Source organism: Phalaenopsis equestris, unplaced genomic scaffold (genome assembly GCF_001263595.1).
Source record: "Phalaenopsis equestris unplaced genomic scaffold, ASM126359v1 Scaffold000800, whole genome shotgun sequence".
NCBI classification, from domain to species: Eukaryota; Viridiplantae; Streptophyta; class Magnoliopsida; order Asparagales; family Orchidaceae; genus Phalaenopsis; species Phalaenopsis equestris.
Window position 1 is genome coordinate 638,664 of NW_018165240.1, and position 13,201 is coordinate 651,864.

The following is a 13,201-nucleotide window of genomic DNA, read 5'->3' on the forward strand; positions in this document are numbered from 1 at the left end:
TATAATTTAATTATTTCGAGTCAAAACGGGCTGAACGCAAACAAACAAAACTTTGTTCGCGTTCAGCTTGTTTATATATCGAGCACAAACAATTGTTTGTGTTTGGTTCATTTACTTAGCGAAAGAATCGAACACGAGATATTTAACAAGTCGAACACACGCTGTTAGCAAACAACAAATCGTTTTGATAACCCTATTCACAGTGACAAATGTGGACCTTCTCGCACTTCCAACTACACTAATAAACGCTGGTTCTTGACCTTAATTGCTAACAACACTCAAAATGTGGGTCTACATCTTAAAAGACAAATCGGAAGTCATTGTTACCTTCCAAAATTTCTACAACTTTGTCTTGACTCAATTTAAAACTCTTATTTAAGTCATTCGGACCAACAATAGTTGTGAGTTTTTCAACTCTATTTTGAGTGAATTCTTGGTAAGTAAAGACATCCTCCATCATAATTTTTGCACGGACACTTCTCAACAGCATTTGGTAGTCGAGAAGAAAAATCGTCACCTCCTCGACGTGATTACTTCATTATGTTTCAATCTAATGTCCGAAAATGTTTTTGAAACGATGACATTATAACTGTCACTTATCTCATAAATAAAGTCCTCTCTAAAATTCACAAGTTGCGAACCCCCTTAGTCGTCCTGATGTCATGCTTCTATGCCAATCGGGTCTTCTCTACTGTAAATCCAAAGATTTTTGGATCCACTGTCTTTATTCAAAGCACTGCCCCTACTAAAAGTATACTTGATCCCATATCCATAAATGTATATTTCTTGGATACTCTGTATTTCAAAAGAAGTATCGATGTATTGATTCAACCACAAAAAAAATCTATATGAGTGATGATGTACCCATCTTTAAAACTGTTCCCTATTTTTCTAGCTCAACCTTCAGTGAGGGAGAGCTTGAGTTCCCCAACTCTGGCCCTTATCCTACTCTTATGGATGGCCCTCCCATTGTTCCCACCACTAAGGAGTCCTCAGTCCCGTAGAGCGCACCATCTTCTCCTCTCACTGTCCGTCTCTACACTCGGTGCACCCATCCCAATGCTCCAACTCAGGAGCCCGCTACCTCCTTACAGGACCTTGACTCCACTCCGGACGACATCCTCAACACAACCTCTCTACCGAATGAGGAGATGAGTTCTCCAAGTAAGGTACCCAATCAAACATGCTTCCTTTATTTAATGACAAAATATGTCTTTCCATAGTTTAATGGCGACCTACAGAGCATTTGCTACTGCTCCGACGGACCATTAGATCATTGTTACTATTGAGGTTGTTGTTGTTAATCCAGCTTGGAAAACGACAATAATGAAAGAGATGAATGCCTTTTAGCGGATCCATATGTGGGACGTTGTGGACCTTTCTCGGTGTAAGAAAGTTGTCGGGTGTCGATGGATTTTCAGCACTAAGTTCAACTCAGACGGGTCATGTGAATGCAACAAGACAAGATCGGTAGCCAAAGGATACTCACAGACCTACAAAATTGACAATGAGCTCACATTTTCTCCGATAGCTAAATTAAACACTATTCGGGACCTGTTGCCACTTGCAGTGAATATAAATTGACTTTTATTCCAACTAGATGTTAAGAATGCATTCTTGAATGGTGAGCCGACAGAAGAGGTGTACATGTCTCTCCCTCCAAGTTTTGATTCTACTGCCTCCAGAGAACAAGTGTGCAGGCTACGAAAGTCCCTTTATGAGCTAAAGCAGTCCCAAGGACCTGGTTCGACAAGTTCACAAAGGTGGTCGCGAGACATGCTTTTACTCAAGCTCAATCAAATCACAACCTCTTCTTTTGGCACTCCAATGGCCAACTATCCGTATTATCTATGTTGGTGATAGTGTTCTTACAGGTAACCATCTCCCGACATTATAGTCCTTAAAAGACATTCTAGCTTCATCCTTCGAGATGAAGGATTTGGGATCGCTCCGGCATTTTTTAGGCATGGAAGTGGCTCGGTCCTCTAGGGGAATTTGCATGTCTAGTGCAAATATGTGATTGATCTCTTGACAGAGAACAATATTCTTCTGTGCAAATTTGTTATTATTCCTATGAATTCTAAACAAAATTTATCTGATATTCCCAATGTTGTGTTTGTCAAAAAGGCTCATTACCAGCGTCTTGTGGGAAAACTCATCTACCTAGCTCATACTGCCTCGACATATATTACGTAGTTGGAATAGTGAGTCAATTCATGCATGACCCCTACGAGCACCACCTCCAAGTTGTCCATCAGATTCTCCACTATGTAAAAAGTACATCGAGCTCAGATTTGTTCTTTTTTCCGCCACACCTCTCGGTCTATTGTTGTTATACAGTTGCTGATTGAGTTGGATCAATTCATGATCGGCATTCCACCTCGTGGTATTGCTCATCAATCTTGTCACATGGAGAAGCAAGAAACAATCTGTAGTTGCCCGAGGCAATGTTGAAGCTAAATTATGATCCATACCCTTAGGAATTTGTAAGCTCTCTGGCTATGCATCTTGCCCCACGAACTTCGTGTGCCACCCTCTGTTTCGTTGTAGATATTCTAAGATAATAAAGCCACAATCAGCATTGCTCACAACTCAGTCTAGCATGATTGTACCGAACATGCAGAGATCAACAAACACTTCATTAAGGTAAAAAATTTAGTCTGGGGAGGTTTGTGTTTCATATATGTCCTACAGTAGTCAACAGAAAAACATCCTCACTAAGAATATTTTTTGCCATTTGTTTAATGACTTCAAGTCTAAGTTGAACATGACTGACATCTATGTTTCAACTTGAGGAGTATTAAATTATAATGATTATCCCTATGCTATTATTTACTATTTGATTTTATTACCTGATTATGTATTTCCTCTTTTGATTTATTTTGTTTTATTTTATTTTCTAGTTATTTATTTTATTTTTATTGTTTTCCATTATTATGCAAATTGTAATTGAGTTTAAATACCCGTCCTCCTATCAAAGAAACTAAGTGGTCTATTCGAAATCTCAACACAAACTCATAACCTTTGATAAATATAACTAACTTTTTGCCAATAGATCACCAAAGTTTTTGCTTATATTATGTATTAAAAGTGTATAATTAAATTAATTTTAAGCAATTTTGAATCAATTTTTTTTGTTAATTCATCCTTAATCATAAAAAGAAATCAAAGTGATTTTTTAGCTAGAATTTCTCGGCCTAAACTCAACTCAAAGAGGATGTAACTTAATTGATTGAATTAAAAAGTCGAGTATGTTTTCACATTAGTTGGAGAAATACACTATATTTTAAACAAACATAAACGTATTTAATGGGTGGCACACCAAAGCACAAAATTTTGAGCTTATGCCCAACTTGATTATGGACTTTGGACGACAATGTTAAAAGAGTTTAAACGAACCAATTAGCATGAGGAAGAACCCCATGTTCAAAATTTCTGTTTGGTTCAGGGCATGAGCTTATTCTATTAAATCTATTCAGGAAAATCCTAATAAATGTGAATTCAAATTTACGAGTTTCTTGTCTAATGAGTCATTTTCAATGGATTTTCAGGGCATGAGTCATTTTCAATGGATTCCATAATTTTAAAGAATCCCTAAACCCTAAGCAAGCATTTTGTAATTTCAACTAGATTTAATGGATTTTTTTTTATTTCTTTCTTTATTTATTTTGGTGGGTTAGTTATTTTGATAAACTTTTCAATGAAATTTCTGAAAATATGATCGACCTTAGTATTCTTAATATTTTTAATAATAATAAAATACTTTATTTTTATCGTCGCATTAGTAAAAAAAAAGTTGATGAAACTTTAGAGAAAACTAAGGGTGTGAAAAATCAATAGGATTTGATGATATCTCAATTAAAGCATGGAAATATTTGGAAGATTTGAGAGTTTTTTGACTTACTAAACTCTTTAATATTATTTTAAAAAATAAAAAGATGCCTGAGAAGTGAAGAAATAGTATTTTGGTCCCCATTTTTAAGAATAAAAGGATGCACAAAAGTGTGTAAATTATAAAGGAATTAAGTTGACGTGTCATTCTTTAAAATTATGGAAGAGGATAAATGAGCATAGATAAAGAAATATTAAAAAGATTTTTCATAATCAATTTAGATTTATGTCAGGCAGGTCTGTTATGGATGCTATACATTTATTTAGAGGTTTGATGGAGAAGTACAGAAAGAATAAGGAGGATCTACATATGATGATCTACATATGATCATATGATTTTTATTGATTTAGAAAAAGCATAAAATAAGGTTTCAAGAGAAATCCTTTGAAAAGTTCAACAGAAGAAATGTGTTGATATGACTTATATTCAAGTCAATAAAAATATTTATACTAGAGTTGTTACTTGTGTTCGTATAGGAGGATTGACTCAATATTTTCCTATTTCATATGGATTACATTAGGGATCGGCTTTAAGCCCATATCTTATTGCTTTAGTTATGGATGCTCTTACGGGATATTTACAACAGGATGTACCTTGGTATATGATTTTCACTGATCATATGCTTCTTGTGGATAAGACTAGAGAAAGAGTTCAGGAAAAACTTGAATTATGGAGGTCTACATTGGAGACTAAAGGCCTTTGTTTGAGTAGAACTGTTTGAGTAGAACTAAAACTGATAAAACTGAATAATGTAATATAGTAGTAGCTCTAACGGCAGAGTTGTAACTATGAGTGACCAAATCATTAAAAGGTGTGAACACTTTAGATATCTCGGTCTATTTCTTAAAATGATGGTGATATAAATGGGGATTTTATTAGTAGAATTCAAGTTAATTGAAGTGGAGGAATGCATCGGGCCTATTGTGTGATAGAGAAGTACCGTTTAGACTGAAAGAAAGTTTAGACTGAAGTACCGTTTAGACTGAAAGAAAAATTTTATAAGATGGTGGTGAGACCTACAATGCTCTATGGTGTAAAATGTTGGCCCTTAAAAAAGAAGCATAAAACAAAGTTGTGTAGCCGAGATGAGAATGCTTAGGTGGATGAGTGGCTTGACACTTAGGGACAAAATGTGAAATGAATATGTTTGTGATAGAGTTGGTGTATCTCCAGTAGCGGATAAAATTATAGAGGGTCGTCTTAAATGGATTGGTCACATCAAATGCCGACCATCTGATGATATGGGGAGAATAGATGTTTTAGATTCGACTTATGTTAAGACAAGGAGAGTTAGACCTAGAAAAACTTGGGCATATTGTATAAAAAATGAACTTAATTTATTAGAATTAATTGAAAACATGACACTCAATTGAAAACATGACACTCAAATTGAAAACATGACACTCAATAGGACGCGATGGAGAAAATGGATTCACGCAGCAAACCCCAATTAGTGGGATAAAGGCTTGTTGTTGTTGTTATTGTGTTTTATTTATTTTGGTGGGACATATCCGACCCCTAAAGTTTGATGTTTGTATTTACATCGCCTAGGTGTTATAAACATATGCATAAGAAGGAGAAGTTTATTTTTAAAAAGTTAATAAAATGATATTTTTTATGTGATGTTAAAGATTGGAGTATCATGAATGCAAATATTAAAGTTTAGATATTTGATATGTAAATACATAAGAATTGTGTGGTATGTATGTAAATGCCCAGCCCTTTTTTTTTCTTGTCAGAACTTCTCAGAAGGTTAAGTCCAAAAACTTCATAGATGAACCTTGCTAAGGCTAATAATAAGTAATAGATAAATAAATAAATACTTGTCAATAATTTATTTCATTCTTTTTAAAAACTACTAAATTTCTTCTTTTGGATAAGACTAGAGAAAGAGTTAACAAGAATCTTGAATTATTAAAGTTAACTTTAGAGTCTAAAGACTTTCGTTTTAGTAAATTTAGGGGTTGACAATGGGTGATCAAATCATTAAAAGAAGTAAGCGTAAGATGTCTGAGGTCTATTGGTCAAAGTGACAGTGTTATAGATGAGGATGCTATTAATAGAATTCAAGTTGGATGTTTGAAGTGGAGGAATGCATTGGCTCCATTGTGTGATAGAAAAGTACCGCTTAGACTTAAAGGAAAATTTTATGAGATGGTGGTGAGACTTACAATGCATTATAGTGCATAATATTGACCTATAAAAGAGAAGCATAAGACCAAGTTAAGTGTTGTTGAGATGAGCATGCTTAGGTGGATTAAGACTTTGCACTCAGAAACAAAATGCAAAATGAATATATACATGAAAGGATTGTTGTAGCTTGAGTTGTAGACAAGATTAAAGAGAGTCTTCTTAGATGATTTGGTCAAATTAAATGTGGAGCATCTGATGATACAGTTAGGAGAGTAGATGTTTTAGATTCGTCTTATATTAAAAAAGGTAGAGATAGACCTAAAATTACTAGGGCATGTTGTATAAAAAATGATCTTAATTTATTAAAATTAAGTTAAAATATGACACTCAATTGGAGACAATAGAGAAAAAGGATTGTTTTAGCTTGAGTTGTAGACAGGATTAAAGAGAGTCTTCTTAAATGGTTTGGTCAAATTAAATGTCGAGCATCTGATGATACAGTTAGGAGAGTAGATGTTTTAGATTTTGCTTATATTAAAAAAGGTAGAGATAGACCTAAAATTACTAGGGCATGTTGTATAAAAAATGATCTTAATTTATTAGAATTAAATGAAAATATGACACTAACTAGGGCATGTTGTATAAAAAATGATCTTAATATATTAAAATTAAGTTAAAATATGACATTCAATTGGAGAAAATAGAGAAAAAGGATTCATGTAGTCGAGCCCAATTAGTGATATAAAGGCTTGTTGTTGTTGTTGTTGTTGAAAAAGCAAGAGAATTGCATCCACAAAAAAAATAGAAAGAAAGAACTGTTCTTCCAATTAATCTCATGCAATGTCACAAAATATTGAATGAAAATATTAAAAGGGCCTTTGAAAAGCCAAGGTTAATAACTATGGAGAAAGATATACATTCAATATGTAAATGAAAGTAAAATACCAACTTGAAACAATAATGAAAGAAATTTGCAAATCTATAATAGCGTCTTCATGTAGTAATTTCCATATCTATTATAATTCTCAAGAAAAAAATTGAACAACAATAAATCTAAATGGCAATGGAATAACATACTTTTTATCAAAATGATTCATTGTTCTTGTGATAGAAAGGACACGTTCTCCTAGATCATCATATATCTCTTCAATAGATCTGATAAGGAAAAACAATTTTAATTCAGTTTTAATTGAACTGGATTATACAAAGAAAAAGAAAAAGAAAAACCTTTCAGATCTTCTTGAAGTTATATCCTCCTAGAATGAATACATAGAAAAGTGGATTTTTTTATGATTAAGTTTCGCTATAATTTAAAGGAAGATTTATAATCAAACCACTCAATTCTTTTGTATTTACATATCTAACACCACAATTTCAATTTTTACATAGATGCCACCTTGTTTATGCATGAAAATATGCATCACACTCTTTAACTGTTAAACTGGTGGCATTTTTTATTTGATATTGTTAGAAGTCAAATTAGAAGATAATTTATTCCTATTAGAAGTTTTGAGAATTAAATTTACTTCCTAATATAATTTTATTTTCTTTTCTTTTTTAGATTTATTTTTTTAGATTGGATTTATTTCCTTTCCTATTTTAGGCTTTCTTATTTTATGTTGTTTCCTTTATTTTATGTTATGTTGTTTCCTTTATCTCCAAATAATTAAGATAAAGTGATTAATTTGAGATATTAGGTGTTATATCTTTCATTTCATGCTATTTTTTTTTTATTGCCTGTCCTATTATAGGATTCATGTAAGGGTTATTTATAGCCCATTTTCATATCAATAATACAATTCAACATTATTCTGACTTTCAAAAGACATGAAAGATTTGGGTGTTATAAATGTAAGAAATAAAATTTAGGTGTTAGATACGTAAATACATAGATATTGGGTGGTATTTATGTAAATGACCGCTAACTGAATACCTTGCTTCCAAAATAGGAATGCCTTGTTTGTTATAAGACACAACCTAGAAGAATAAGTGATATAATAAGTATGAAAATTATAAAACTAAAAATAATCAAAATGATGCAAAAAATATGAAATGCACCTTTTGGCAGCTATGTCTTATTCCAAGATGCCATTTTTGCTGCCAAGAGAATTTTGTAGGCTTCCTGATTGGAGAAAATAAATACGGAGTATATTGCCAACTTATATGTTGTTTAGCTCCATGCAATAACAGATTTACTAGTCTCAAACATGACAGTGAAAGAAATCAAATAGAGATAAGCAACTACATAAAACGCATTAAGACAAAGGTTTATGATTAGTATTTAATGAATTAATACACATAGACACAATCCAAATCAAAGATGAGTGTCAAGGCACAGAAAAAGTCAACATAAAAAAAATGAAGTGGGAGGCCAACAAAAAAGAGAATGTTTGATATCGCGTATAACAGAATTCAATCTCATTATAACATTATGTCATAATTGTATAGTAAATAGTCTAACAAAAATGTGATATAAACAACCAACACCAAAAAAATCAAAAAGTACATTTATGGCTCATGTATATCGAAATATGTAGTTCGAGTTAAAGCCAAAATAGCAAGTGAAGTCATCAGGAATTATGGTACATGAATCTCAAAAACATTCCCTCAAGCTCAGAAGGCACTTGTCCAAGCTCTGAAGGCACCGGCCAGCTTAAAGGGAACTTACCCAGGATCTGAGAGCACTCGCTAAATCCAAAGGAGCCGTCTGAGGCATAAAAGAAACTAGCTATTTAGAGATGGCGACTCCATCAGTACAGTTGACAACAACTTTAACGTACACACCAAAACAGTGGTCCACAAGTACTTAATGAAATTCCGAATAATAAGTGCATGCGTCCATAATAGTTATATCATGTTTTTTTTTTTATTCTACCAAATTAAAATATGGCTTCTCTTGTGGCTCCAAAAAATTCTATAAATTTAGTACAATACTATGAGCTTTCTGCATAGAGAATAAGATTCTTTAAACTCTCTCTCTCTCTCTCTCTCTCTCTCTCCCCCTTTCTACTCTCTCTTAAGGCATTGTTTAGATCTCATGGGCCCCATAGGTATCGTTCAAGTATTGTCATGGGCAAATTTGGATTCAATAACTCATTAGGTTGCTTGTATGTGCTTTTAGAAAGTGAGCATCTTGTTTTCCTTTATTTTGAATGTGAAGTTTAAAATTCACCATTGATAGAGTTTTGGCTTGTAAAATTTGAAACCAAAGCAAGCATAACTATGTACAACCAAATGATGGATTTAAAAAACTTCATCATTTTGCAAAACATAGTTTATAGTTTGAGCGACCAAATGAGCCCTTGAAAGATCATTATCTTTCAAGCAAATGAATGGGTTAATCCTGAAAGCATAACCAGAACAGCCGGACAAAAAGACAAATTTGATTAGCTACACTTGTCATATCCCAACTTAAAAGATAAGTCCATCATTTCCCTTTATGCTAGAATGTTCTATTTGCTATTATATATATTGTGTACCTTTATGCATATGTTTGGTTAATGAGAAGAAGTGTTGGAGCTTGCTATACATGTTTCTCCCTTCTCTCCTGGTTTATTATGGTATCAGAGAAGGTACTCTCAATAGAGGTGGCTTCCTTCTCGCAGTTGCCTGGAATCGCCACCTAAATTTGGACCTTTGTAGACTACCGCTCTCAGGACTGCCCCGATGTTATCGCTTTCCAACCTTTCTGCCTTCTGGGATCAAATCGGGGCAAGGCTGTCGCACTTTGCTTTGAGTTCCAAGTGACTATCAGGTAAAGTTCATTCATCTTGTTACACCATGGGAAACTCAAGTTTCTGAAACTTTGAATTACTCCCCAGATGATTTTTTTTCATATCACTTTTGGGTCAACGCACTACTTACAGCTGCCTACCTAATTAACAAAATGTAATCCTAAAACACCTTGGCTGTATCTCCATATGAACTCTTACATGACCACAAATGTACCTACACCCATCTCAAGCCATTTGTTTGTGCATGCTACCTGTGGATGCAGCCACAAGCGACCCATAAACTCGCTCCAAGGTCAACTCATTGCATTTTCCTGGAATACTCACCCAATCACAAAGGCTACAAATGTCTTCATCCAAAATTCGGGAAAGATAATTATCTCACATGTTTTTTTGATGAAATTCTTATCCATTTCCCACTCCACCAAGCCACAGCCCTTACATACCAACCACAAACACTATCAACCCTTACCTCGTCACTCCCGTGCTCCCTTCCAATACTTCACTTCAACCACTCCGTCCAACTTCTGCTTCCACACAACTTCCCGCATCTCCCATACCTAAGCAAATTGAATCACCGCAGCTCCCTCACTCCCATCCTCTACATCAACCGACCACTACAATGCCTACACCCATCTGATGTTGATCAGGACCAAAGCTGGTATTTGAAAACCGGTCCAACACGTGAACCTATTGCACCAACTGAAACAGCCACTTGATCCCACGTGTTACTCCCAAGCAGTGAAGTATTCACACAGGAGGAAAGCCATAAATGAGGAATTTCATGCCTTACAAGCACAAGCCACTTGGGAATTGGCTTGACTACCGGCTAATCAATCATTCTTAGGTTGTCGTGGGACTTATTACACCAAATTTAATTCCAACAGATCGGTGACTCGACACAAGGCTAGACTGATAGCTCAATGATACAAAAAAGAGCAGGGGATCAATTATCATAATATGTTCTGTCTGGTTGCAAGAATGCCTCCTCTCCGAAAGTTATTCACTATTTTGTTCCAAAAATAATGGTCTATATTTCAACTTGATGAATCAAATTCTTTTCTCCATGGAGTTCTAGATGAAACTGTTTATATGCAACAACCTATTGCATTTATTGATACTCAACTTCCGTCACATGTGTGTTCACTCAAAAGGATATCTATGGCCTTAAGCAATCTCCCTGACAATGGCTTGCCACCATTCAGCATTTTTCATCAATGTGAGAATTGATTTCAGTAAAGCTGATCCATCTTTGCTTATTTCCAGACAATCTACTCATAATACTTAATTTCTTCTATATGTGGATGATATCCTAATCACAGGTGCATATGAATCTATCATTGTAGCATATGAATCTATCATTGTAGAGCTGAAAAACAAACTTCATTCCGGATTTAAAATTAAAGATTTGGGACCGGTATTCACATTTTTAGGCATTGAAATCACTCGTATTGATTCATTCATTTTCCTGGGTCAACAAAGGTACCTTCAACAACTCTTACAAACAGCAGGTATGCAAGGCTGCAAGGCGGTGTCTACACCATTTCCTATGAAGGTCAATCTGCCAACGGAAACCATCAATCCTTTGGAGGAACCAACAACTTATAGGCAATTGATGAGCTTGTTGTAGTATCTTACAATTACTAGATCAGATATCTCATTTTTCATTAATCAGCTTTGCCAACATATGGATAATCTGTCTATATACCATCACCAATTACTTAAGAGGATATTTCCTTACCAACATGGTACAGCTAATCAAGGCATTCTTATTACACAAGCTGAACTTCAACTACAAACCTACTCGGATCTCTATTGGGTAGCAGATTCTACAAACCACAGACCTACCATGAGCTATCGCTCGTACTTAGGAAACACACCGATCTCCTGGAAAGTAAAGAAACAACACACAGTGGCATGGTCATCGACGGAGGCAGAATATCAAGCGCTTGCTATGGCCATAACCAAAGTCATTTGGCTACAACGTCTTCTACAAAACTTTGACATTCCACAGCTTCAACCTACCAAACTTTCTTGCAATAGTCACTCAGCCATAGTGATAGCTAATAATCTGGTATTCCACGCTCGCACGAAACATATTGAAATCGACTATCATTTTATATTTGATCGCATTCAATCGGGTGAGATACAAATTCATCACATTCACACTCAGGACCAACCAGCAGACATACTAACTAAATCCCTCTCCAAACAACGGTTCAATCATCTCAAATCCAAGCCGATGGTGCGACCAGGGCTGCAAGTATAACCTGGACAGCCGGACAAATATACAAATTCAGTTAACTGCACTTGCCAAACCCCAGCTGAAAAGATAAATCCACCATTTTCCCTTTATGCTAGAATGCTCTATTTGCTATTATATATATTCTGTCCCTTTATACATATGTTTGGTTAATGAGAAAAAGCGATGGCGGCGCCTGGAGCTTGCAATACCTCTTTCTCCCTTCTTCTCTCCTATTTTATCAAATCCTGGCAGAGCATTAATCGGATAAAAACTAGAACTTCACAAAAGATTGGTAAAAGGTCCAAATTTCAATTTTTTTTTTACAGTAATCAAACTGAGTACTTGCAAATATGAAAGAAAGTTTCAAATTCCAATTAACGGACGGCGCAATGCATCAAATTTGAAAGAGTTCTCGAGCATCAACGAATAAAAAACATAAGCTTTAGGGCATTCAAAGCAAGAGCCGAGCAGAGGGAATTTCATACGCTGATATGGAGAAGGGCAAGTTCCTCCTCTGCTATAGGAGAGCGAGAGCGAGAGCTCCATCGTCGAGCAGATTAACAGTAGAAGGGAAAAATATGCATTTTGCAGAGCGATTTCTAGGGCCTTTTTGTCTAGGAAATCCTCTTAATTTTAAGTTTTGGAGCATTTACATAGAAACCACCAATTTCCTATGTATTTACATAATAAAAATGTTAATATTTTATTCTAGAGAATTTTTATATATTTACATATCTCACGCCTTACATTCAAATTTTTAACATCACCTTAAAAATAGCATTGTAATCATTTTTCAGACATGAAATGCATCAAACTATTATGCATGTAAATATAAAAGTTTAGATGTACAACAACAACGATAGCAGTCCTTGCATGAATCTTTTCTCTCCATTGTGTCCTATTGCGTGTCATATTTTCATTTAATCTTAATAAATTAAGTTTATTTTTTTATACAACATGCCCAAGACTTCTTAGGTCTATCTCTACATTTCTTAACACGAGTCGAATCTAAAAATGTCTAATCTCTTAACCTGATCATCACATGGTCGATGTTTAATATGACCTCTGGCAAAAGTTAAGGCATGAAGATATGTAAATACATAAAAAAAAAAGTGATATTTTTAAAAATCTTTCATACATAAAGATAATGTTTGGGCTCTCCCCACCCTATTAGTTGGAGGGACCAACATGGCCGTAGCT

General features: G+C 34.6%; 1 protein-coding gene across 2 annotated transcripts in view; it reads right to left on the reverse strand.

The window, feature by feature from the left end:
• The window catches only part of LOC110031317 (putative uridine kinase C227.14), a 24,499-nt gene extending 11,891 nt beyond the window's left edge, over positions 1 to 12,608 (reverse strand). For both annotated transcript variants that reach the window (XR_002294728.1, XM_020734460.1), the window contains exons 1-4: positions 12,487 to 12,608; positions 8,084 to 8,220; positions 7,959 to 8,002; positions 7,103 to 7,180 (exon numbers count right to left, since the gene is read on the reverse strand). Coding sequence is in view for 1 of the 2 variants with exons in the window: in XM_020734460.1 (XP_020590119.1) it covers positions 7,103 to 7,180; positions 7,959 to 8,002; positions 8,084 to 8,220; positions 12,487 to 12,547 (320 nt within the window). In the remaining variant the exon portion in view is untranslated. The remainder of the gene's footprint in view (positions 1 to 7,102; positions 7,181 to 7,958; positions 8,003 to 8,083; positions 8,221 to 12,486) is intronic.
• Positions 12,609 to 13,201: the final 593 nt, after the last annotated feature.